At 47.3% G+C, this 27,398-nt stretch overlaps 2 protein-coding genes across 7 annotated transcripts in view; both read left to right on the forward strand.

Annotated features, from left to right (window-relative positions):
• Nucleotides 1-1,451: 1,451 nt before the first annotated feature.
• Nucleotides 1,452-11,311, forward strand: LOC106594281 (RNA demethylase ALKBH5). The gene is given in 8 exon segments (XM_045712412.2): nt 1,452-2,505; nt 2,757-2,927; nt 3,517-3,658; nt 4,201-4,417; nt 5,198-5,278; nt 5,356-5,372; nt 5,375-5,468; nt 6,680-11,311. Coding segments are annotated over 8 exon segments (1,095 nt in total). The 5' UTR covers nt 1,452-2,280; the 3' UTR covers nt 6,828-11,311.
• A 3,963-nt stretch (nt 11,312-15,274) lies between these two features.
• The window catches only part of LOC106594272 (mitochondrial dynamics protein MIEF1), a 19,309-nt gene continuing 7,185 nt past the window's right edge, over nt 15,275-27,398 (forward strand). The window contains exons 1-5 of one of the 6 annotated variants that reach the window (XM_082968417.1): nt 15,275-15,326; nt 21,152-21,312; nt 22,312-22,477; nt 23,628-23,734; nt 25,233-25,409. In XM_082968417.1, coding sequence (XP_082824543.1) covers nt 21,175-21,312; nt 22,312-22,477; nt 23,628-23,734; nt 25,233-25,409 — 588 coding nt within the window. In that variant the 5' untranslated portion in view covers nt 15,275-15,326; nt 21,152-21,174. Of the gene's footprint in view, nt 15,327-15,849; nt 16,032-21,151; nt 21,313-22,311; nt 22,478-23,627; nt 23,735-25,232; nt 25,410-27,398 lie in introns of those variants that run through there. The other 5 variants (XM_045712421.2, XM_082968427.1, XM_045712426.2 and 2 more) reach the window with 5 other exon arrangements.

Raw genomic sequence — 27,398 nt, forward strand, 5'->3', positions numbered from 1 at the left:
TTGGATTCAACCTCACAAAAAGACGAAAGAGGGGAAGGAATATCATCGGCCAGCGTTTCCATTGTTCAAGTCCCTGGCCAGCGAGGAGGGAACATCACAATGTGTGCAGCGATTACCCACCACGGCGTCATCCATCACCACGCTACCCTTGGCCCCTACAACACCGCCCATCTGATCGCATTCCTGGACACCCTACACAACACACTCATTCTCTAGGTTTCTTCCTAGGTTCTGGTCTTTCTAGGGGAGTTTTTCCTAGCCACGGTGCTTCTACACCTGCATTGCTTGCTGTTTGGGGATTTTAGGCTGGGTTTCTGTACAGCACTTTGTGATATCAGCTGATGTAAGAAGGGCTATATAAATACATTTGATTTAAATTTGATTTGATTCCACCAGATCAGGTAGATGGCCCAGAGCAGCTCAGGTATGTTGTCATTTGGGACAACGTAAGTTTCCACAGGGCTGCTCTGGTTCGTAACTGGTTCACTGCCCACCCACGCTTTTTAGTTGTTTATCTCCCTCCATATTCTCCATTCCTCAATCCTATTTGAGGATTTGTTTTTTTTCTGCCTGGAGATGGAAAGTGTATGACCGAAATCCACAAACGTGTATACCTCTTCTCCAAGCTATTGGAAGACTCATGTGGAGATATAGCAGCTGATGCTTTTCATGGCTGGAATCGCCATGCTAGGCGATATTTCCCCCGCTGCTTGGCCAGGGAAAACATTGCTTGTGATGTGGATGAGGTGCTGTGGCCAGACCGCAACAGAACAGAGGATGCAGCATAGTTAAAAAATATATATATATTATTATTTTTTTTACTGTAACTGTATACATTATATTCTTCTGTTTTGTATGTAGACCACAGTATGTGCAACTTTGTGTTGGTTGGGAATGGGATGTACACATTGTTTTTGTGGGAAAAATGTAATATATTTGTTACCATGTATTTGTGTGTTCTGAGTAAAAAAAAACAATATTCTCAAATATTTTACAACACACTTATGTAATGTACTGTCTGTAGTAATGGTAACACTGAACCAAAAAAAAAGGCCTAAGTCATTATGCTGAATGGAGAAGAAGTGTTTTCCATTGAGCACATCAGTGTTCAACTGGTTTATAAATGTCTATTCATATGATGGTTTGTGTGTGTGTGTGTCATTTGAAAACAAAATACAATTTTTGATAAGAAATAACATTGTTTTGAATGTAAAGTTTCATTTTGCTGGAGAATTGAGGGGGTTTTGCCTATTGTGTGTGTAGAGTTCTGAGAATATGAGGCAATGCTTTCAGAAAATGTGTGTAAACCATCGAGAGGAAAAACTAAGACTAATGGAAGGGAATTTGAATGTAGACCGACCAGGAGGTGATTTACCCCCATCACACTCCAGTCCAGTAGGTGTCGGTGTATAAAACATCCTAACTGGTTTTCAATGAAGAAGGAAAAAAAATCCCGAGTCTAGTTCGCTTTCAACCCGGTTCAACAAGAGTTGTGAAAATGCGTGGTTGCTAACTACGATTCTCTTTTTATCACGACTTTATTTTTTTATGTAATAACGACATAAAAGTCAGACTCGTAAGAATATATATATATATTTTTGGGGGGTTTTTACCGTTTTTTGTAAACATTGTCTAGTCAACTACAAATATACCGTTGCGTATCAAATGTTTTTCCGACACTGTGTTGCTAACGGGTTGCTAACCAGCTAGCTAACGTTAGCCATGCTACCTATCTAGCTTGTATTAACACGAAAACTACTGGAATAATAACAACAACAAACAAACAAAAACGAAACGGTGTTTAATTCCATCTATTTAACTCGTAAAATGTACCACTTGAATCGTCGACTTTTGGTTGACAAACCGTTTTTAAGTTGGTGAGTTTGGTTGCTAACCAGCTAGCTAACGTTAGCCATGCTACCTATCTAGCTTGTATTAACATGAAAACTACTGGAATAATAACAACAAACAAACAAACACTAAACGGTGTTTAATTCCATCTATTTAACTCGTCAAAAAAATTTGGAATCGTCGACTTTTGGTTGACAAACCGTTTATAAATTAGTGAGTTTGGTTGCTAAGTGGTTAACCTAGCCTAGCCTAGCCACATCACAACATAACCACTTGACAGACAGCCAGCTAACTAACTACCGTAAGGACGGTAACCGGTTACCGGTCTCACTTCTACAAACTTAACAGTTATGGAAGTTAAATAATGACAAATAACCAACTCCAAATGTAACCTTTTTAATTATATTTAAACAAAAAATAAAATAAAAAATGTCAGCCAGTGGTTTCTCCGACTTGAGGGAAAAGCTGAAGTCCATGACTCCTCACCGGGACAATTATAAAAACAGAGTTACCGGTAAGGACGACAGTTACAAAAACCGAAAAGTTAAAGTTACCGACGGAGGTAACAGTAACGGGAACGGCCGGAAGCGGAAGCACCGAGATTCCTCCGAGGATGAGGTGGAACGCAGTGATCCTGTGGAGTCCCGTGAACAGGTATGATGACCCCTGTACCTGCTGTTGACACTGAAAGTTACTTCTCTGACATGAATCCAATTTAAAAGTATGAATCAATATTTGTTTTTCCCCCCATTTTCTCTCTCTCTCCTCGTCTCTCTCTCTCCTCGTCTCTCTCTCTCTCTCCTCGTCTCTCTCTCTCTCTCCTCGTCTCTCTCTCTCTCTCCTCGTCTCCCTCTCTCCTCGTCTCCCCTCTCTCTCTCCTCGTCTCTCTCTCCATCTCCCTCCAGGAGGCGAGGCGTGTCCAGAGTGGCATTGTTCAGGTAGAGGTCTTCTCTAAAGAGGACTGTGACGTCATTGAGGGGAAGATAAATGAGGTGGTTGCTAACGGAGAAGCGGGGCTTTACCGGGAACACACCGTGGATCGGGCACCGCTACGGAACAAATATTTCTTTGGAGAGGTGAGGTCACGCACCTGTTCTTCCTCTCTCTGTATCTAAACCCCTCTCCTCTTCTGTATCTACCCCCCCTCTTCCTCTCTGTCTCTAAACCCCTCTACTCTTCCTCTCTCTAAACCCCTCTTCCTCTCTCTGTATCTAAACCCCTCTCCTCTTCTGTATCTACCCCCCCTCTTCCTCTCTGTCTCTAAACCCCTCTACTCTTCCTCTCTCTAAACCCCTCTTCCTCTCTCTAAACCCCTCTCCTCTTCCTCTCTCTAAACCCCTCTCCTCTTCCTGTCTCTAAACCCCTCTTCCTCTCTCTAAACCCCTCTTCCTCTCTCTAAACCCCTCTCCCTCTCTCTAAACCCCTCTCCCTCTCTCTAAACCCCTCTTCCTCTCTCTAAACCCCTCTTCCTCTCTCTCTCTGTCTCTAAACCCCCTCTACTCTTCCTCTCTCTCTGCCTCTAAACCCCTCTCTTCCTCTCTCTGTCTCTAAATCTCTCTCTTCCTCTCTCTGTCTTTAAACCCGTCTCCTCTTCCTCTCTCTTCCTCTCTGTCTCTCACCCCGTCTCCTCTTCCTCCCTCTCTCTCACCCCATCTCCTCTTCCAGGGCTATACATACGGGGCCCAGCTAGAGAAGAGAGGACCTGGTCAGGAGAGATTGTACCCTAAAGGAGAGGTGGACGACATCCCGACCTGGGTTCACGACCTCGTCATCAATAAACTGGTCGCCAGCGGGGTCGTACCTGAAGGTGAAATCACTTTTTTAACCACTTAACATCCTGCATCGTTACTCAACCCCCTTCCTGTCTCAGATGTGACCTTAACTTGCTCCAGCCCACTTCCTGTCTCAGATTTGACCTTAACGTGATCCAGCCTACTTCCTGTCTCAGATTTGACCTTAACGTGATCCAGCCTACTTCCTGTCTCAGATTTGACCTTAACGTGCTCCAGCCCACTTCCTGTCTCAGATTGGACCTTAATGTGATCCAGCCCACTTCCTGTCTCAGATTGGACCTTAACGTGATCCAGCCCACTTCCTGTCTCAGATGTGACCTTAACGTGCTCCAGCCCACTTTCCTGTCTCAGATTTGACGTTAACCTGCTCCAGCCCACTTCCTTTCTCAGATTTGACCTTAACGTGCTCCGGCCCACTTCCTGTCTCAGATTTGACCTTAACGTGCTTCAGCTCACTTCCTGTCTCCAGGAAAAGCCTGTTGATGTTGTTGTTGTTGATGTTGTTGATGTTGATGATGATGATGCTGTTGTTGTTGTTGATGTTGTTGTCCTGTAGGTTTTGTGAACTCGGCGGTGATCAACGACTACCAGCCAGGCGGCTGCATCGTGTCGCACGTCGACCCGCTTCACATCTTCGCCCGGCCGATCGTATCCGTTTCCTTCTTCTCGGACTCGGCCCTCTGCTTCGGCTGCCGCTTCCAGTTTAAACCAATCAGAGTGTCCGAGCCCGTCCTGGAGCTTCCTGTCAGGAGAGGAAGTGTTACTGTCCTCAGGTGGGAGGGGAGGAAGAGAGAGTGTGAGAGAGAGTGTGAGAGAGAGTGTGAGAGAGAGTGTGAGAGAGAGTGTGAGAGAGAGTGTGAGTGAGAGAGAGTGTGTGAGAGAGAGTGTGTGAGAGAGAGTGTGGAGAGAGAGAGAGTGTGAGAGAGAGAGAGAGAGAGAGTGTGAGAGAGAGAGAGAGAGAGAGTGTGAGAGAGAGAGAGAGAGAGTGTGAGAGAGAGAGAGAGAGAGATGTGAGAGAGAGAGAGAGTGTGAGAGAGAGAGAGTGTGAGAGAGAGAGAGTGTGAGAGAGAGAGAGTGTGAGAGAGAGAGTGTGAGAGAGAGAGAGAGTGTGAGAGAGAGAGAGTGTGAGAGAGAGAGAGTGTGAGAGAGAGAGAGTGTGAGAGAGAGAGAGTGTGAGAGAGAGAGAGTGTGAGAGAGAGAGAGAGAGAGTGTGAGAGAGAGAGAGAGAGAGTGTGAGAGAGAGAGAGAGAGTGTGAGAGAGAGAGAGAGAGTGTGAGAGAGAGAGAGAGAGAGTGTGAGAGAGAGAGAGAGTAGAGAGAGAGAGAGAGGGAGAGAGAGAGGAGAGAGAGGGAGAGAGAGGGAGAGAGAGAGAGAGAGAGAGAGAGAGAGAGAGAGAGAGAGAGAGAGAGGAGAGAGAGAGAGAGAGAGAGAGAGAGAGAGAGAGAGAGAGAGAGAGAGAGAGAGAGAGAGAGAGAGAGAGAGAGAGAGAGAGAGAGAGAGAGAGAGAGAGAGAGAGAGAGAGTGAGTGATGTCAGTGTTCTCTCTCCTCTCAGTGGCTACGCGGCTGATGACATCACCCACTGTATCCGCCCCCAGGACATCAAGGAGAGACGGGCCGTCATCATCCTCAGGAAGTACGTCTGTCGCCATGACAACCGCGGGTTGACTGTGGCGTCAGGCTATTGTGCTAACTCTCTCTGTGTGTGTGCAGGACGAGGCCGGACGCCCCCCCGTGGTAGACCAGAGCCCCTCCCCCCCTGAGAGACACGCCCCTCTGAAGGCCAAACGCTCTCACCGCAGAGCTGACCCCGACGCTGCACACAGGTACACACTCACACACACACACAGGTACTCACACACACACACAGGTACTCACACACACACACAGGTACTCACACACACACACAGGACCAAAGCCCCTCCCCTAACTCCTCCTACCTGAGATACAGGACCAAAGCCCCTCCCCTAACTCCTCCTACCTGAGATACAGGACCAGAGCCCCTCCCCCCTAACTCCTCCTACCTGAGACACAGGACCAGAGCCCCTCCCCCTAACTCCTCCTACCTGAGACACAGGACCAGAGCCCCTCCCCCTAACTCCTCCTACCTGAGATACAGGACCAGAGCCCCTCCCCCTAACTCCTCCTACCTGAGACACAGGACCAGAGCCCCTCCCCTAACTCCTCCTACCTGAGATACAGGACCAGAGCCCCTCCCCTAACTCCTCCTACCTGAGACACAGGACCAGAGCCCCTCCCCTAACTCCTCCTACCTGAGACACAGGACCAGAGCCCCTCCCCTAACTCCTCCTACCTGAGACACAGGACCAGAGCCCCTCCCCCCCCTAACTCCTCCTACCTGAGACACAGGACCAGAGCCCCTCCCCCCCCTAACTCCTCCTACCTGAGATACAGGACCAGAGCCCCTCCCCCCCTAACTCCTCCTACCTGACATACAGGACCAGAGCTCCTCCCCCCCCTAACTCCTCCTACCTGAGATACAGGACCAGAGCCCCTCCCCCCCTAACTCCTCCTACCTGAGATACAGGACCAGAGCCCCTCCCCCCCCTAATTCCTCCTGCCTGAGATACAGGACCAGAGCCCCTCCCCCCCCCCTAACTCCTCCTGCCTGAGATACAGGACCAGAGCCCCCCCCCTAACTCCTCCTACCTGAGATACAGGACCAGAGCCCCTTCCCCCCCTTAACTCCTCCTACCTGAGATACAGGACCAGAGCCCCTCCCCCCCCTAACTCCTCCTACCTGAGATACAGGACCAGAGCCCCTCCCCCCCCTGACTCCTCCTACCTGAGATACAGGACCAGAGCCCCTCCCCCCCTAACTCCTCCTACCTGAGATACAGGACCAGAGCCCCTCCCCCCCCTAACTCCTCCTACCTGAGATACAGGACCAGAGCCCCTCCCCTCCACTAACTCCTCCTACCTGAGATACAGAGCCCCTCCCCCCCCCTAACTCCTCCTACCTGAGATACAGGACCAGAGCCCCTCCCCCCCCTAACTCTTTCTCTCTCTCTTTCAGACCGAGGGTTCTGGAGATGGATAAAGAGGAGAATCGTCACTCTTCCTCTTCATCCCGCCTTCATCGCCGTAGCAACAGCTCCGAGAACTACCGGAGGCGGAGCCAAGACGGCGACGGGTCACGCAAGGTCAAGATGAGACGTCACTGAAACACACCTGGCGGACTAGATGGCCTCAGAGAGTGTGTGTGTGTGTGTGTGTGTGTTGTGTGTGTGTGTGGGCGTTGGAACGTCACTCTGTTAAATCCCCCCCCCCCCTGCATGCTAGGATGGATGGAACACGCCACGAGGCTATCAGCCAATCAGAGACTGACCTGAGGACATGGGGTGGGGTTTACAGTAAGACTGTGGGAAGTTCTGTTGTTGCCGTGCCGACCACCCCGTTTCCCCCCCCCCCTCTCTGTGGAGAGGAGAGGAAATGGTGTTTCTGTAGGAACTTCCTCCTCCATGCTTCATTGGTCAGAGACCTATGGGGAAATGAATGGTGTTTGTAGGAATTTCCTCCTCCATGCTTCATTGGTCAGAGACCTATGGGGAAATGAAAGGGTGTTTCTATAGGAACTTCCTCCTCCTCCATGGTTCATTGGTCAGAGACCCTATGGGGAAATTAATGGTGTTTCTATAGGAACTTCCTCCTCCATGGTTCATTGGTCGGAGACCCTATGCGGAAATGAAAAGGGTGTTTCTATAGGAACTTCCTCCTCCTCCATGCTTCATTGTTCAGAGACCCTATAGGAACTTACTCCTCCGTGCTTCATTGGTCAGAGACCCTATGGGGAAATTAAAGGTGTTTCTGTAGGAACTTCCTCCTCCTCCGTGCTTCATTGGTCAGAGACCCTATGGGGAAATGAACGTTTTTTTGGGGGGGGGGGATATATACAATAAGGTCTGATAAACATTTAGTTTTATTTATTTTGAAAAAGCACATATAGACTTCATAATTCATAAAGGTGATGTTACCTGACTGATATTAACATAGAAATACAACATATAGACTTCATAATTCATAAAGGTGATGTTACCCGACTGATATTAACATAGAAATACAACATATAGACTTCATAATTCATAAAGGTGATGTTACCTGACTGATATTATCTCAGAGAACAAAAGGTACAAGACTTACTCAGTCAGTGTGTTGACCTCAGATCTTATTTTAAAGAGTTTATCCCAAAACCCCCATTATTTCCCCGTTCGTTTTTAGGAATGGGCTGAACGAACCAGAGGGGAAGTCATTTCCCCCATTAGGAATGGGCTGAACGAACCAGAGGGGAAGTCATTTCCCCCATTAGGAATGGGCTGAACGAACCAGAGGGGAAGTCATTTCCCCCATTAGGAATGGGCTGAACGAACCAGAGGGGAAGTCATTTCCGGGTTTTAGGACTATAAGCTGGCCAGATCTTTCCCCCGTAGCGTTTGTCCATTTAGTATCTGTTCTTGGGTCAGTGATATCTACCCTCTATAACCCTGGTCCCATTATAGGGGTTAATATCTGTTCTTGGGTCAGTGATATCTACCCTCTATAACCCTGGTCCCATTATAGGGGTTAATATCTGTTCCTGGGTCAGTGATATCTACCCTCTATAACCCTGGTCCCATTATAGGGGTTAATATCTGTTCTTGGGTCAGTGATATCTACCCTCTATAACCCTGGTCCCATTATAGGGGTTAATATCTGTTCCTGGGTCAGTGATATCTACCCTCTATAACCCTGGTCCCATTATAGGGGTTAATATCTGTTCCTGGGTCAGTGATATCTACCCTCTATAACCCTGGTCCCATTATAGGGGTTAATATCTGTTCCTGGGTCAGTGATATCTACAGTCGTCCCTCGTCCTGGTCCCCCAGCCCTGGACCAGAGCTATCTTCCTCTAGTTTCTCTAAGGTCCCCCCCAGTCGTCCCCCCTGGTCCCTCGTCCCCCCCAGTCGTCCCCCCTGGTCCCCCCCTGGTCCCTCGTCCCCCCTGGTCCCTCGTCCCCTCGTCCTGGTCCCCCCCCCCCTGGTCCCCCCCCCTGGTCCCTCGTCCCCCCTGGTCTCCCCCCCTGGTCCCTCGTCCCCCCTGGTCCCTCGTCCTGGTCCCTCGTCCCCCCTGGTCTCCTCGTCCTGGTCCCTCGTCCCCCCCCCCTGGTCCCTCGTCCCCCCTGGTCTCCTCGTCCTGGTCCCCCGTCCCCCCCCTGGTCCCTCGTCCCCCCTGGTCTCCTCGTCCCCCCTGGTCTCCTCGTCCTGGTCCCTCGTCCCCCCTGGTCTCCTCGTCCTGGTCCCTCGTCCCCCCTGGTCTCCTCGTCCTGGTCCCTCGTCCCCCCTGGTCCCTCGTCTCGTCCTGGTCCCTCGTCCCCCCTGGTCTCCTGGTCCCTCGTCCCCCCCTGGTCTCCTCGTCCTGGTCCCTCGTCGTCCCGGTCCCTCGTCCTGGTCCCCCCCCTGGTCCCTCGTCCCCCCTGGTCCCTCGTCCTGGTCCCCCCCCTGGTCCCTCGTCCCCCCTGGTCTCCTCGTCCTGGTCCCTCGTCCCCCCTGGTCTCCTCGTCCTGGTCCCTCGTCCCCCCTGGTCTCCTCGTCCTGGTCCCTCGTCCCCCCTGGTCTCCTCGTCCTGGTCCCTCGTCCCCCCTGGTCTCCTCGTCCTGGTCCCTCGTCCCCCCTGGTCCCCCCCTGGTCTCCCCCCCTGGTCTCCTCGTCCTGCATGTTACGTTGTTACTCCAGCCAGGACTTGTTATTTCAGTCACATCCTACGTCGACTTTTCCCCCCGTTTGGTTGATGATTGACAGTGTGTGATATCATGTTATATTTTATTGTTAGTTTGGCTGACGGGCGGACGGGGATGAGGGGCGGACGGGGGTTACGGAGGGAAAGGGAGGAGGAAGAGGAGGAGGGCTCTTTCTCCTTGTGGACCGATACACGTTAACATAAAATGACAGTAGCTGTCTATCCACAGACATGTTGGATTTCGCGACCTGCGAAATCCGCGAATAAATCAGCAAATTCACAGGTGCTGATTTGGGCCCGTAGATTTAATGAAAACGTTATTTTTTTTCATTTATAGAATCCCTCAGAACTTAATTGACCATCTGACGTAATTAAATGACACCAGGATTTTTTTTCACGTTCGGTCGCCAAAACGTTTTGCGGAACGTAGCAGATAGAAATGTCAAGTATAGATCCAAATACCCTAATTCCTTTCATTCTACGTCTGTCAGAGAGAGAGGCGTGTTTTGTTCTACATAGCGTTTAATTTCTATCCGAACTGCTTTTTTTTCGGGTCACACACACACACACGTTACGTCCCGCCGTAACCGCGTCCGACCCGGTCAGTCCAAAACTTTCTGTTGCATATATTCTAGAAAATATATATCTATGTTATTATCTCTTTTTTTTTTTTTTTTTTATTGTTTTTTTTTCAGCTCAAACGGCATCCTATTCCCTAGGTAGTGCACTACTACTGGCCAGAGGGTCAGCCACCTAATCCGAGATGTCATTGGTCCACGTACATCGTGGTTAGCTGATGTTATTGGTCGACGTACATCATGTGGTCCCATGTGGCTCAGTTGGTAGAGCATGGTGTTTGCAATGCCAGTGGTTGTGGGTTCGATTCCCACGGGGGACCAGTACGGAGGGGGAAAAAAATGTATGAAATGTATGTATTCATTACTGTAAGTCGCTCTGGATAAGAGCGTCTGCTAAAATGACTAAAATGTAAAATGTAATGTTTAGCGGATGTTATTGCGAGTGTAGCGAAATGTTTGTGCTTCTAGATCCGACAGTGACAAATTACACGACAAAAACCTTAATATCTAACAAATTACACAACAAAACCTAATTAAAACTCAAAACATGGTGACTATAGTAGTGCACTATAATAGAGAATAGGGCCCTGGTCTATAGTAGTGCACTATAATAGGGAATAGGGCCCTGGTCTATAGTAGTGCACTATAATAGGGAATAGGGCCCTGGTCTATAGTAGTGCACTATAATAGGGAATAGGGCCCTGGTCTATAGTAGTGGACTATAATAGGGAATAGGGCCCTGGTCTATAGTAGTGCACTATAATAGAGAATAGGGCCCTGGTCTATAGTAGTGCACTATAATAGGGAATAGGGCCCTGGTCTATAGTAGTGCACTATAATAGAGAATAGGGCCCTGGTCTATAGTAGTGCACTATAATAGGGAATAGGGCCCTGGTCTATAGTAGTGCACTATAATAGAGAATAGGGCCCTGGTCTATAGTAGTGCACTATAATAGGGAATAGGGCCCTGGTCTATAGTAGTGCACTATAATAGAGAATAGGGCCCTGGTCTATAGTAGTGCACTATAATAGAGAATAGGGCCCTGGTCTATAGTAGTGCACTATAATAGGGAATAGGGCCCTGGTCTATAGTAGTGCACTATAATAGAGAATAGGGCCCTGGTCTATAGTAGTGCACTATAATAGAGAATAGGGCCCTGGTCTATAGTAGTGCACTATAATAGAGAATAGGGCCCTGGTCTATAGTAGTGCACTATAATAGGGAATAGGGCGCCGTTTGGAACTGGGCTGATCTCTTTAGTTTGTGTCTGTTGAGATGCCATGATGATGATGATGATGACATTGTATGTAACATTGTTTGAAATAAGATGTACAGTTTAAAGACATTATGAACAGAATGGAAGAGCTGACTGGCTGGTTTACTGACTGGTTTACTGGCTGGTTTACTGACTGTTACAGAGGAACCATGGACTGTAATAGACATTATGAACAGAATGGAAGAGCTGAGTGGCTGGTTTACTGACTGTTACAGACTGTAATAGACATTATGAACAGAAAGGAAGAGCTGACTGGCTGGTTTACTGACTGTTACAGAGGAACCATGGGCTGTAATAGACATTATGAACAGAATGGAAGAGCTGACTGACTGACTGGTTTACTGACTGTTACGACAGAGGAACCATGGACTGTAATAGACATTATGAACAGAATGGAAGAGCTGACTGACTGGCTGGTTTACTGACTGGTACCACAGAGGAACCATGGACAGTGAATGACAGGCCTAGTGAGTGACAGGCCCGGTGAGTGACAGGCCCGGAGTGTGACAGGCCCAGTGAATGACAGGCCCGGTGAGTGACAGGCCCGGTGAGTGACAGGCCCGGAGTGTGACAGGCCCAGAGAGTGACAGGCCCGGAGAGTGACAGGCCCGGAGAGTGACAGGCCCGGAGAGTGACAGGCCCGGAGAGTGACAGGCCCAGAGAGTGACAGGCCCAGAGAGTGACAGGCCCAGAGAGAGTGACAGGCCCAGAGTGAGTGACAGGCCCAGAGTGAGTGAGAGGCCCAGTGAGTGACAGGCCCAGAGTGAGTGAGAGGCCCAGTGAGTGACAGGCCCAGAGAGAGTGAGAGGCCCAGTGAGTGACAGGCCCAGAGTGAGTGAGAGGCCCAGTGAGTGACAGGCCCAGAGAGAGTGACAGGCCCAGAGAGAGTGACAGGCCCAGAGTGAGTGACAGGCCCAGAGTGAGTGAGAGGCCCAGTGAGTGACAGGCCCAGAGTGAGTGAGAGGCCCAGTGAGAGTGACAGGCCCAGAGTGAGTGACAGGCCCAGAGTGAGTGACAGGCCCAGAGTGAGTGACAGGCCCAGAGAGTGACAGGCCCAGAGTGAGTGAGAGGCCCAGTGAGAGTGACAGGCCCAGAGTGAGTGACAGGCCCAGAGTGAGTGACAGGCCCAGAGTGAGTGACAGGCCCAGAGAGTGACAGGCCCAGAGTGAGTGACAGGCCCAGAGTGAGTGAGAGGCCCAGTGAGTGACAGGTGTGCATCTGTTCTAGCTGTTTGAAGCACCTTAAATGAAATGTAGGGCAAAAAGGTAAATTCAGCTCTGTCATTGAGTCCGATGGCTCAGTCATCACAAAACACTTATATTGACAATGATTTACTGATCTTTCTGTGGTGCTCTGGTGCCACAAAGAGGGGACTGGGACCTTAAAGCTACACGGAGAGTTAACATTAATGATACGCATGTTAATCTCGCATGGCTCAAAGTAGAAGAGAGATTTGACTTCAACACTTTACTTTTATTTATGAGAGGTATTGACATGTTGAATGCAACGAGATGTCTGTTTAAACTGACTGGCACACAGCTCAGACACCCATACATACCCCACAAGACATGCCACCAGAGGTCTGTTTAAACTGACTGGCACACAGCTCAGACACCCATACATACCCCACAAGACATGCCACCAGAGGTCTGTCCTAACGACTGGTACACAGCTCAGACACCCATACATACCCCACAAGACATGCCCACCAGAGGTCTGTCCTAACGACTGGTACACAGCTCAGAGACCCATACATACCCCACAAGACATGCCACCAGAGGTCTGTTTAAACTGACTGGCACACAGCTCAGACACCCATACATACCCCACAAGACATGCCACCAGAGGTCTGTTTAAACTGACTGGCACACAGCTCAGACACCCATACATACCCCACAAGACATGCCACCAGAGGTCTGTTTAAATTACTGGTACACAGCTCAGACACCCATCCATACCCCACAAGACATGCCACCAGAGGTCTGTCCTAACGACTGGCATACAGCTCAGACACCCATCCATACCCCACAAGACATGCCACCAGAGGTCTGTCCTAACGACTGGCATACAGCTCAGACACCCATCCATACCCCACAAGACATGCCACCAGAGGTCTGTCCTAACGACTGGTACACAGCTCAGACACCCATCCATACCCCACAAGACATGCCACCAGAGGTCTCTTCACAGTCCCCAAGTCCAGAACAGACTATGGGAGGCGCCACAGTACTACATAGAGCCATGACTACATGGAACTCTATTCCACATCAGGTAACTGATGCAGCAGGAGAATCAGATTTAAAAAGGTAAAAATACACCTTATGGAACAGCAGGGACTGTGAAGAGACAGACACAGGGTAGCCTAGTGGTTAGAGCATTGGACTAGTAACCGAAAAGTTGCACGTTCAAATCCCCGAGCTGACAAGGGTACAAATCTGTCGTTCTGCCCCTGAACAAGACAGTGTTCAGGGGCCCCCACTGTTCCTAGATCGTCATTGAAAATAAGAATTTGTTCTAAACTGACTTGCCTAGTTAAATAAAGGTTCAATAAAATAATAAACACACTTGATCACACACAAGCATGGATTTTGTGTTGTAGAGTAGTGGCCTGAGGGCACACACTCATTGTGTTGGGAAATCTGTTGTGGAAGGTGCCTTAATGTTGCTGGACCCCAGGAAGATTAGCTGCTGCCTTGGCAGGAACTAACGGGGATCCATAATAAACCCCAGGAAGAGCAGCTGCTGCCTTGGCAGCAACCAATGGGGATCCACAATCAACCCCAGGAAGAGTAGCTGCTGACTTGGCAGGAACTAATGTGGATCCATAATAAACCCCAGGAAGAGTAGCTGCTGCCTTGGCAGGAACTAACGGGGATCCATAATAAACCCCAGGAAGAGTAGCTGCTGACTTGGCAGGAACTAACGGGGATCCATAATAAACCCCAGGAAGAGTAGCTGCTGCCTTGGCAGGAACTAATGGGGATCCATAATAAACCCCAGGAAGAGTAGCTGCTGCCTTGGCAGGAACTAATGGGGATCCATAATCAACCCCAGGAAGAGTAGCTGCTGCCTTGGCAGGAACTAATGGGGATCCATAATAAACCCCAGGAAGAGTAGCTGCTGACTTGGCAGGAACTAATGTGGATCCATAATAAACCCCCAGGAAGAGTTGCCGCTGCCTTGGCAGGAACTAACGGGGATCCATAGTAAACCCCAGGAAGAGTAGCCGCTGCCTTGGCAGGAACTAATGGGGATCCATAATAAACCCCCAGGAAGAGTAGCCGCTGCCTTGGCAGGAACTAATGGGGATCCATAGTAAACCCCAGGAAGAGTAGCCGCTGCCTTGGCAGGAACTAACGGGGATCCATAGTAAACCCCAGGAAGAGTAGCCGCTGCCTTGGCAGGAACTAACGGGGATCCATAATAAACCCCAGGAAGAGTAGCTGCTGCCTTGGCAGGAACTAATGGGGATCCATAATAAACCCCAGGAAGAGTAGCTGCTGCCTTGGCAGGAACTAATGGGGATCCATAATAAACCCCAGGAAGAGTAGCTGCTGCCTTGGCAGGAACTAATGTGGATCCATAATAAACCCCAGGAAGAGTAGCTGCTGCCTTGGCGGGAACTAATGGGGATCCATAATAAACACAACAACAACAAAAATAAGAGAAAAAACGATTAAAAACGCTGGATTATACGGTAATTAATGATCAAATCCAGGTCGAATTAATGTTCTCGGCAAATTGAAAAGGTAATGCTGAGTTCACATACTAGTAGTTACTAGGAAACTCTGAAATTTCCAACTTGCTAACTGGTTGAACGCAGGCAAATGTATAACAGAAACCTGTTAGCGGGTCGGAAATGTCTGAGTTCCGACTAAATTATGTTTTACACACAATAAACTTGTGCGTGTTTTGGGGTAAAAAATAAATTAAAACTCCCACCCCCTTCAGCTGCAAAGACCCCAAACGTCAACGTCAGAACATAACGTCTCCTGCCATTGGTCCGCTTGGCTGTCAATCATACGGACAAATGTATGGGCGTGTTCCTCTGCCCAGGCCTTTCCTCCGCCTGCCAGATCTTACAACGCCTCGACAGGTATTTTATGTGTCATCTAAGAACATTTGTTTGTTTTGTTAATCTAAGAACATTATATATATATTTTTTATTTTTATTTTTTATGAATCTAAGAACATTATATATATATATAATTATTATTATTTTTTCATCTAATAACATTATAGTAGCTAACATTAGCTAGCTATCACACACACATGTCCTCTGTGTTATTTGGAGAATGATTTACACAATAGGATAACATGATATTTAGCTAGTTAGACTAATGACAGTAGCTATATATATATATTTTGTTAATCTAAGAACATTATATATATATTTTTTTTTTAATATATTTTTTAGAATTTTTTTTTGTTAATCTAAGAATATTATATATCATAAGGTGAATGCACCAATTTGTAAGTCGCTCTGGATAAGAGCATCTGCTAAATGACTTAAATGTAAATGTAAATGTAATAAGAGCATCTGCTAAATGACGTAAATGTAATATTATAGCGATATGTCAATCGATGACGTGGCACCTACCCATTGGTTGGTTGAAGCACGTAACGTCTGTTTTACGACCTCGGTTGCTATGTTACATTACTATTGGACGATATGTTCTTTTCATGTTGACAGATATAATCAAAAACGACAAGATATGGTCGACTAGTCCGGGTAAATAACGTTGTTTTTTAACCAAATGGATTGGAGTTAGAATTACAATATAGCAGAAGTTGTAGATTGGTGAGTGTCGAGTTGTATCCGAACAGCTAAACGCAACAAAAAAAGAAAAATGATAACAACAGCTGTAGTTAGCTATAACGTAATGTGGCTAACTTATGCTAGCTACATAAGCTAACTTAGCTTCTCTTGTTCGTATGCAAACTAAACAAAAGTTTTGTCCCTCTCATGTTGCCCGTTTGGTTGATGTGCCGCTGTCTTTTCACAATAACATTACAGCGTTTTATACGTATAGTTGATTTACTGCTAACTTAGCTAACCTAGCTAACCGTGCTAGCTAGTTCCTAAACAAACATTTCAGTGTACGGCGCCCATCCCACCTAACCAAACTGGCTGCAATTAAACACTGGCTGAAAGGGAGATAAAACAGAGACTGTAAACATGAACTAACTTTGTAACTACTATGTCTGGCTGAACATATACTAGCTAGCTATCACACACACACGTCCTCTGTGTTATTTGGAGAAGGATTTACACAATAGGATAACATGATATTTAGCTAGTTAGACTAACATTAGCTAGCTATCACACACACACACACACTTCCTCTGTGTTATTTGGAGGATTTACACAATAGGATAACATGATATTTAGCTAGTTAGACTAACATTAGCTAGCTATCACACACACACACTTCCTCTGTGTTATTTGGAGGATTTACACAATAGGAAAACATGATATTTAGCTAGTTAGACTAAACGACAGTAGCTAACATTAGCTAGCTACGCTATGATTTCATTACTCTAAAGACACGGCTGTTTTTTTTTTTACGACTTTCTGTTCTGCATAATGTCTATAGAAGAGATTGTTAAACGTCTTCTCTTGTTTTGTTTTTTTTAACCTTTGTCAGTATATATGGCTACAGCGAGTTAGGTTATATCGACCCGTTATGTTGATGTGTGTTTATTGTACTAGAAACATTTAGCTTTGGACAACGTGTGTCAGGTTGCACCATACTGAGACACGGAGAATAAGTCAATATGGTTCATGACAGATATAATATGTAGAGAGTTTGGATATTGACATTCTGGTAGTTGGTTGTTATATCTGTGCAGGTCCAGGAATATACAGTAGCTGGAATATAATGTGACCTGCACAAATTGAGCTCATCTCAGTCTTTAAATAGACTGGGCTTGAATCCTATATGACACCCTTTTCCCTCTATAGTGCACTACTTTTGTCCAGGGCCCATAGCACCCTTTTCCCTATATAGTGCACTACTTTTGGCCAGGGCCCATAGAAACCCTTTTCCCTCTATAGTGCACTACTTTTGGTCAAGGCCCATAGCACCCTTTTCCCTCTATAGTGCACTACTTTTGGCCAGGACCCATAGCACCCTTTTCCCTATATAGTGCACTACTTTTTGCTAGGGCCCATAGAGAATAGGGTGCCATTTAGGATGAACTCTTGGGCTCTGTCTAGTGCCAGGGTAGCCAAGGGGACATCCAATGATCTGAATCAGCTTTCTGTCAGAGCGATCTACTGAGGCTATTTCTGTCTGCCAGGTGCTGCAGGAGATAAATATGACACCAACAGAAAACGGTCACGTAGAGCTGGGAAAGGAAAGTGGGACACAGGCCTGTCAGTCAACACCAGAGATAGGTGGTGACAGGTCTAGGTCCTAGAGACTGAACCAGTCCTGTCAGTCAACACCAGAGATAGGAGGTGACAGGTCTAGGATCATAGAGACTGAACCAGTCCTGTCAGTCAACACCAGAGATAGGTGACAGGTCTAGGATCATAGAGACTGAACCAGTCCTGTCAGTCAACACCAGAGATAGGAGGTGACAGGTCTAGGTCCTAGAGACTGAACCAGTCCTATCAGTCAACACCAGAGATAGGAGGTGACAGGTCTAGGATCATAGAGACTGAACCAGTCCTGTCAGTCAACACCAGAGATAGGAGGTGACAGGTCTAGGTCCTAGAGACTGAACCAGTCCTATCAGTCAACACCAGAGATAGGAGGTGACAGGTCTAGGATCATAGAGACTGAACCAGTCCTATCAGTCAACACCAGAGATAGGTGACAGGTCTAGGTCCTAGAGACTGAACCAGTCCTGTCAGTCAACACCAGAGATAGGTGACAGGTCTAGGATCATAGAGACTGAACCAGTCCTGTCAGTCAACACCAGAGATAGGTGACAGGTCTAGGATCATAGAGACTGAACCAGTCCTGTCAGTCAACACCAGAGATAAACCTCTCTGGGACATGTGGGACGCTAGCGTCCCACCCGCGGTACACACTATTCAACAGCCAGTGAAATAGCAGGGCGGCAAATTCAAAACAACAAAAATCTCATAATTCAAATTTCTCAAACATACATCAATTATATCCCATTTTAAAGATAATCTTCTCATTAATCCAACCACATTGTCCGATTTCAAAAAGGCTTTACGGCGAAAGCATAACATTAGATTATGTTAGGACAACGCCTAAACAAGAAAACCACACAGCCATTTTCAAAGCAAGGAGAGGCGTCACAAAAACCAGAAATACAGCTAAAATGAATCACTAACCTTTGATGATCTTCATCAGATGGCACTCATAGGACTCAATGTTAGACAATACATGTATGTTTTGTTCGATAAAGTTCATATTTATATCCATAAACCCAATTTTACATTGGCGCGTGATGTTCAGAAAATGTATTCCCTCCAAACCTCCGGTGAATGAGCACATCAATTTGCAAAAATACTCATCATAAACGTTGATAAAATTTACAACGGTTATTGAAAGAATTATAGATACACTTCTCCTTAATGCAACCGCTGTGTCAGATTTTAAAATAGCTTTACGGCGAAAGCACATTTTTCAATATTCTGAGTACATAGCTCAACCATCAAAGCAAGCTATACAGTTACCCGCCAAGTTCTGGAGTCAACTAAACTCAGAATTAGTATTATAAATCTTCACATACCTTTGCTGATCTTCGTCGGAATGCACTCCCAGGACTCCCACAAGAAATGTTCGCTTTGTTCGATAAACTCCATATTTATGTCCAAATACCTCTGTTTTGTCGTGCATTCAGATCACTAATCCAAAGGCATAACGCACGAGCGCAAAACCAGAGACGAAAAGTCAAATAGTTCCATTACCGTTCGTAGAAACATGTCAAACGATGTTTACAATCAATCCTTAGGGTCTTTTTAATATAAATCTTCGATAATATTCCAACCGGACAATAGCGTGTTCATTACAGAGGAAAAAGAAGGAGCGGCGCGCCTGCGTGCTTGCGCAGTAAACAACTCGTTGGTCCCAGGCTTGAGACAGCTCTTATTCTCTCCCCAGTAACAGTAGAAGCATAAAACAAGGTTCTAAAGAATGTTGACATCTAGTGGAAGCCTTAGGAAGTGCAAAATGACCCCACAGACACTGTAGTTTGAATAGGGATTAGATAGGAAAAACTACAAGCCACTTCCTGGTTGGATTTTTTCTCAGGTTTTTTTCCTGCCATATGAGTTCTGTTATACTTACAGACATCATTCAAACAGTTTTAGAAACTTCAGAGTGTTTTCTATCCAAATCTACTAATAATATGCATATCCTACGTTCTGAGCCCGAGTAGCAGGCAGTTTAATTTTGGCACGTCATTCATCTGAATTTCTGAATACTGCCCCCTGTCACCAAGAAGTTAATGGTTCGTCTGAGGGATTTCTTATAAGCGTCCAGATTAGTGTCCCGCTCCTTGAAAGCGGCAGCTCTAGCCTTTAGCTCGGTGCAGTTGTTGCCTGTAATCCATGGCTTCTGGTTGGGAAAAGTACGTACGGTCACTGTGAGGATGACGTTGTCGATGCACTTATTGATGAAGCCGATGACTGATGTGCTGTAATCCTCAATGCCATTGGATGAATCCCAGAACATATTCCAGTCTGTGCAAAACAGTCCTGTAGCGTAGCATCCACGTCATCTGACCACTTCCATTTTTGAGCGAGTCACTGGTACTTCCTGCTTTAGTTTTTGCTTGTAAGCAGGAATCAAGAGGAATTATGGTTAGTTTTGTCAAATGGAGGGCGAGGGAGAGCTTTGTATGTGTCTCTGTGTGTGGAGTAAAGGTGGTCTAGAGTTTTTTTTCCCTCTGGTTGCACATTTAACATGCTGGTAGAAATGAGGTAAAACGGGATTTAAAAGTTTGCCTGCATTATAGTCCCCGGCCACTAGGAGCGCCGCTTCTAGTGTCCATTGCTTGTATTTCTTGGCCCAAGCGACTCTCTTCTTATTATTGGTGTCCTTTAGTAGTGGTTTCTTTGCAGCAATTTGACCATGAAGGCCTGATTCACACAGTCTCCTCTGAACAGTTGATGTTGAGATGTGTCTGTTGCTTGAACTCTGTGAAGCATTTATTTGGGCTGTAATTTCTGAGGCTGGTAACTCTAATGAACTTATCTTCTGCAGCAGAGGTAACTCTGGGTCTTCCTTTCCTGTGGCGGTCCTCATGAGAGCCAGATTCATCATAGCGCTTGATGGTTTTTGCGACTGCAGTTGAAGAAACGTTTAAAGTTCTTGCCATTTTCCAGATTGACTGACTTTCATGTCTTAAAGTAATGATGGACTGTCGTTTCTCTTTGCTTATTTGAGCTGTTCTTGCCATAATATGGACTTGGTCTTTTACCAAATAGGTCTATCTTCTGTATACCACCCCTACCTTGTCACAACACAACTGATTGGGGCAAACGCATTTAAGAAGGAAAGAAATTCCACATTTATTAACATTTTAACAAGGCACACCTGTTAATTGAAAAGCATTCCAGGTGACTATCTCATTAAGCTGGTTGAGAGAATGCCAAGAGTGTTGCAAAGCTGTCATCAATCAAGAAAAACCCTTGAATGAGCAAGTGTGTCCAAAAAAAAACGTTTGACTGTTACTGTATATTTTCATATACATTCGGATAAACCCTCCTAACAGCCTACCCAATCGCTCGGAGGAGTCCGCATGGTCCTAAAGCCCCCCATTGCCTCGTTTTGTATCACATTCCAATTATAAAACTGGGGGGAGGGGACAAAAAAAATCACATTTCAGAATGTGGGGGGACATGCCCCCAGTGAAAGTTACACCCCTGTTTATACATATATCCCTCTACAGAAAATGAAAGTCATCTCTCTCGCTCTCTGTTGTTTCTATCAGGTGTCTCTGTGGGACAGGAAGTGATGGACTTCCGGTGGGGGAGGAGCCGGGGCGAGGAGGGCATCGCCGTGGTAATAAACTTCCTGCTGGCTAATGCCCGATTGGTCCTGGGAGTGGGAGGGGCTGCGGTGCTGGGCATCGCTACGTTGGCTGTCAAGAGGGTGAGAGAGAGAGAGAGAGAGAGAGAGAGAGAGAGAGAGAGAGTGAATTTCGTCTTGACTGGAGAAATAAATTATAAAAATAATCAACTCGCATCATAATTACTCATTACCGTTTTTTGTAGGTCATTTAAGTCAGTCACAATTTACCCACAATGCATCATGGATTTTATGCGCTCGAACAGGGCCTGTGTGAGAGAGAGCGTATGTGTGTGTGCATTTAAACAATGGAATTTTAAAAAATGGTGTGTATATCTGAACGATGGTAGTCCAGGTGTATAATGGTGTGAATATCTGAACGATGGTAGTCCAGGTGTATAATAGTGTGTATATCTGAACGATGGTAGTCCAGGTGTATAATGGTGTGTATATCTGAACGATGGTAGTCCAGGTGTATAATGGTGTGTGTATCTGAACGATGGTAGTCCAGGTGTATAATGGTGTGAATATCTGAACGATGGTAGTCCAGGTGTATAATGGTGTGAATATCTGAACAATGGTAGTCCAGGTGTATAATGCTGTGTGTATCTGAACGATGGTAGTCCAGGTGTATAATGGTGTGAATATCTGAACGATGGTAGTCCAGGTGTATAATGGTGTGAATATCTGAACAATGGTAGTCCAGGTGTATAATGGTGTGAATATCTGAACAATGGTAGTCCAGGTGTATAATGGTGTGAATATCTGAACGATGGTAGTCCAGGTGTATAATGGTGTGAATATCTGAACGATGGTAGTCCAGGTGTTTAATGGTGTGAATATCTGAACGATGGTAGTCCAGGTGTATAATGGTGTGTATATCTGAACGATGGTAGTCCAGGTGTATAATGGTGTGTATATCTGAACGATGGTAGTCCAGGTGTATAATGGTGTGTATATCTGAACGATGGTAGTCCAGGTGTATAATGGTGTGTATATCTGAACGATGGTAGTCCAGGTGTATAATGGTGTGTATATCTGAACGATGGTAGTCCAGGTGTATAATGGTGTGTGTATCTGTAGTTGATAGAACGCGCCGGCCGAGAGGCGGACGACGAGAAGGTGGAACAGAAGATGTCGGAGAGCTGGGAGGAGCTTAGCTTAGTCTCCGCCTCCCCCAAGTCCATAAGGAAGGGGCTGGAGAGTGTTGTCATGAAACACGTCGCCAAGGCAACCAAGTCACAGAAAGGTACAGGACACTGATTACCACACCGCTTCTTTCTCACCCCATCCTCTCTCTTCTCTTTCTCACCCCATCCTCTCTCTCCTCTTTCTCACCCCATCCTCTCTCCTCTCTTTCTCACCCCATCCTCTCTCCTCTCTTTCTCACCCCATCCTCTCTCTCCTCTCTTTCTCACCCCATCCTCTCTCTCTCTCCTCTTTCTCACCCCATCCTCTCTCTCTCTCCTCTCTTTCTCACCCCATCCTCTCTTCTCCTCTCCTCTCTTTCTCACCCCATCCTCGCTCTCCTCTCTTTCTCACCCCATCCTCTCTCTCCTCTCTTTCTCACCCCATCCTCTCTCCTCTCTCTCACCCCATCCTCTCTCTCTCTCCTCTCTTTCTCACCCCATCCTCTCTCTCCTCTCTTTCTCACCCCATCCTCTCTCCTCTTTCTCACCCCATCCTCTCTCTCTCTTTCTCACCCCATCCTCTCTCTCTCTCCTCTTTCTCACCCCATCCTCTCTCTCCTCTCTTTCTCACCCCATCCTCTCTCTCCTCTCTTTCTCACCCCATCCACTCTCCTCTTTCTCACCCCATCCACTCTCCTCTTTCTCACCCCATCCCCTCTCCTCTCTTTCTCAACCCATCCTCTCTCCTCTCTTTCTCACCCCATCCTCTCTCCTCTCTTTCTCACCCCATCCTCTCTCTCTCCTCTCTTTCTCACCCCATCCTCTCTCTCTCCTCTCTTTCTCACCCCATCCTCTCTCTCTCCTCTCTTTCTCACCCCATCCTCTCCTCTCTTTCTCACCCCATGCTCTCTCTCCTCTCTTTCTCACCCCATCCTCTCTCTCCTCTCTTTCTCACCCCATCCTCTCTCTCCTCTCTTTCTCACCCCATCCTCTCTCCTCTCTTTCTCACCCCATCCTCTCTCTCCTCTCTTTCTCACCCCATCCTCTCTCTCTCTCCTCTCTTTCTCACCCCATCCTCTCTCCTCTCTTTCTCACCCCATCCTCTCTCCTCTCTTTCTTACCCCATCCTCTCCTCTCTTTCTCACCCCATCCTCTCCTCTCTTTCTCACCCCATCCTCTCTTTCTCACCCCATCCTTTCTCTCTCACCCCATCCTTTCTCTCTCCTCTCTTTCTCACCCCATCCTCTCTCTCCTCTCCTCTCTTTCTAGCTGACCTGTGCCAGCCCCAGCAGCAGAAGTCTAGTCTGGAAGAGAAGCCTGTCAAAGCATCAGAGTCCCAGAGACCCAAGAGCCTACAGCTGTCTCTCACCTTGCAGGTATGACCCTTGACCTCTAAGTCAAGAGCCTACAGCTGTCTCTCACGTTGCAGGTATGACCCTTGACCTCTAGCCAAGAGCCTACAGCTGTCTCTCACCTTGCAGGTATGACCCTTGACCTCTAGCCAAGAGCCTACAGCTGTCTCTCACCTTGCAGGTATGACCCTTGACCTCTAGCCAAGAGCCTACAGCTGTCTCTCACCTTGCAGGTATGACCCTTGACCTCTAAGCCAGGATTCTACAGTGGCTGCCTGACTGCGTGCGATCTGATCGTGGTAGAGCGTGGTACTTGCAACGTCAAGGATCCGTGGGTTCGATTCCTGCTGAGGACAACCCTTATTCTAAAAGTTATGAAAAAAAAAAAAATGTGAAGCTATATAAGTTATTTCTGTTTTTTATTTTGAATATATTTGTAAAAATTCCCCCCAAAAAACGTTTTTTCTTTGTCGTTATGAGGTACTGTGATGTCATTATGGGGTACTGTGATGTCATTATGGGGTACTGTGATGTCATTATGGGGTACTGTGATGTCATTATGGGGTATTGTGATGTCATTATGGGGTATTGTGTGTAGATTGATGAGGGGAAACAATTTAATCCATTTTAGAATAAGGCTGTAATGTAACAAAATGTGGAAAGAAAGGGGAAAGGGTCTGAATACTTTTCCGAATGCCGTGTATTTTATGCTGTACGATATGATGTGGTTCGCTGGTATGTTAAGTACCGATCCAGACGCTGGTCTGTAGTCTGGTAGGAACACCACTCTAACGCTCTGGGTTACCGACCTGCCGGATTTCATCCCACTGGTCCATCTTCAAGGCATTCCTAGTGGATCACCAAACATTTCATCCCACTGGTCCATCTTCAAGGCATTCCTAGTGGATCACCAAACATTTCATCCCACTGGTCCATCTTCAAGGCATTCCTAGTGGATCACCGAACATTTCATCCCACTGGTCCATCTTCAAGGCATTCCTAGTGGATCACCGAACATTTCATCCCACTGGTCCATCTTCAAGGCATTCCTAGTGGATCACCGAACATTTCATCCCACTGGTCCATCTTCAAGGCATTCCTAGTGGATCACCGAACATTTCATCCCACTGGTCCATCTTCAAGGCATTCCTAGTGGATCACCGAACATTTCATCCCACTGGTCCATCTTCAAGGCATTCCTAGTGGATCACCGAACATTTCATCCCACTGGTCCATCTTCAAGGCATTCCTAGTGGATCACCAAACATTTCTGGAGAGAAGATGACTCCCTAAGCTCCTAATTATTTAATGAGTATGTTGGCGTCAGGTGCACTTCATCAGAGAAGCCCTGTTGGCTACCAGAGATATCTGACCTTTAACCTCTCTCTCTCTGTAGGACCGTCTCCATCAGTATTATTCTACCAGAGATATCTGACCTTTAACCTCTCTCTCTCTGTAGGACCGCCTCCATCAGTATTATTCTACCAGAGATATCTGACCTTTAACCTCTCGCTCTCTGTAGGACCGCCTCCATCAGTATTATTCTACCAGAGCAGCTTTAACCCCAGAGGTCGTCCACAGAGCTGAGAGTCTCGCTCTCGATATCTGCACAGAGGTACAAGGCTTCCTGCACACCACGAACCCTGACATGCCTCTGGGAGAGATGTCACTGGGAGGATCCCTCCTCGACGACCTGCAGGTACCACGCGCTGAATCACACGCTGAATCACACGCTGAATCACACCATGTTGTCATGGTGGTGATGAAGCTAGTCGTGTTGTCATGGTGGTGATGAAGCTAGTCGTGTTGTCATGGTGGTGATGAAGCTAGTCGTGTTGTGTCGGTGGTGATGAAGCTAGTCGTGTTGTGTCGGTGGTGAAGCTAGTCGTGTTGTGTCGGTGGTGAAGCTAGTCGTGTTGTGTCGGTGGTGAAGCTAGTCGTGTTGTATCGGTGGTGATGAAGCTAGTCGTGTTGTGTCGGTGGTGATGAAGCTAGTCGTGTTGTGTCGGTGGTGATGAAGCTAGTCGTGTTGTGTCGGTGGTGATGAAGCTAGTCGTGTTGTGTCGGTGGTGGTGAAGCTAGTCGTGTTGTGTCGGTGGTGATGAAGCTAGTCGTGTTGTGGTGATGAAGCTAGTCGTGTTGTGGTGATGAAGCTAGTCGATGAAGCTAGTCGTGTCGTGGTGATGAAGCTAGTCGTGTCGTGGTGATGAAGCTAGTCGTGTCGTGGTGATGAAGCTAGTCGTGTCGTGGTGATGAAGCTAGTCGTGTCGTGTCGGTGGTGATGAAGCTAGTCGTGTCGGTGGTGATGAAGCTGGTCGTGTTGTGCCGGTGGTGATGAAGCTGGTCGTGTCGGTGGTGATGAAGCTAGTCGTGTTGTGCCGGTGGTGATGAAGCTGGTCGTGTCGGTGGTGATGAAGCTAGTCGTGTTGTGCCGGTGGTGATGAGGAAGCTAGTCGTGTTGTGGTGATGAAGCTAGTCGTGTTGTGTTGATGAAGCTAGTCATGTTTGTGGTGATGAAGTGGGTCGTGCTGTCAGGGTGGTGATGAAGCTAGTCGTGTTGTGGTGATGAAGCTAGTCGTGTGGTGGTGTTGAAGCTAGTCGTGTCGGTGGTGATGAAGCTAGTCGTGTCGGTGGTGATGAAGCTAGTCGTGTCGGTGGTGATGAAGCTAGTCGTGTCGGTGGTGATGAAGCTAGTCGTGTTGTGTCGGTGGTGATGAAGCTAGTCGTGTTGTGTCGGTGGTGATGAAGCTAGTCGTGTTGTGTCGGTGGTGATGAAGCTAGTCGTGTTGTCATGGTGGTGATGAAGCTAGTCGTGTTGTGTCGGTGGTGATGAAGCTAGTCGTGTTGTGTCGGTGGTGAAGCTAGTCGTGTTGTGTCGGTGGTGATAAAGCTAGTCGTGTTGTGTCGGTGGTGATAAAGCTAGTCGTGTTGTGGTGATGAAGCTAGTCGTGTTGTGGTGATGAAGCTAGTTGTGTTGTGTCGGTGGTGATGAAGCTAGTCGTGTTGTGTCGGTGGTGATGAAGCTAGTCGTGTTGTGTCGGTGGTGATGAAGCTAGTCGTGTTGTGTCGGTGGTGGTGAAGCTAGTCGTGTTGTGTCGGTGGTGATGAAGCTAGTCGTGTTGTGGTGATGAAGCTAGTCGTGTTGTGGTGATGAAGCTAGTCGATGAAGCTAGTCGTGTCGTGGTGATGAAGCTAGTCGTGTCGTGGTGATGAAGCTAGTCGTGTCGTGGTGATGAAGCTAGTCGTGTCGTGGTGATGAAGCTAGTCGTGTAGTGGTGATGAAGCTAGTCGTGTCGGTGGTGATGAAGCTAGTCGTGTCGGTGGTGATGAAGCTGGTCGTGTTGTGCCGGTGGTGATGAAGCTGGTCGTGTCGGTGGTGATGAAGCTAGTCGTGTTGTGCCGGTGGTGATGAAGCTGGTCGTGTCGGTGGTGATGAAGCTGGTCGTGTCGGTGGTGATGAAGCTAGTCGTGTTGTGCCGGTGGTGATGAGGAAGCTAGTCGTGTTGTGGTGATGAAGCTAGTCGTGTTGTGGTGATGAAGCTAGTCGTGTTGTGTTGATGAAGCTAGTCATGTTTGTGGTGATGAAGTGGGTCGTGCTGTCAGGGTGGTGATGAAGCTAGTCGTGTTGTGGTGATGAAGCTATTCGTATTGTGCTGGTGGTGAAGCTAGTCGTGTTGTGGTGATGAAG

This window comes from Salmo salar, chromosome 02, assembly GCF_965601325.2.
Source record: "Salmo salar chromosome 02, fSalSal1, whole genome shotgun sequence".
NCBI lineage: Eukaryota > Metazoa > Chordata > Actinopteri > Salmoniformes > Salmonidae > Salmo > Salmo salar.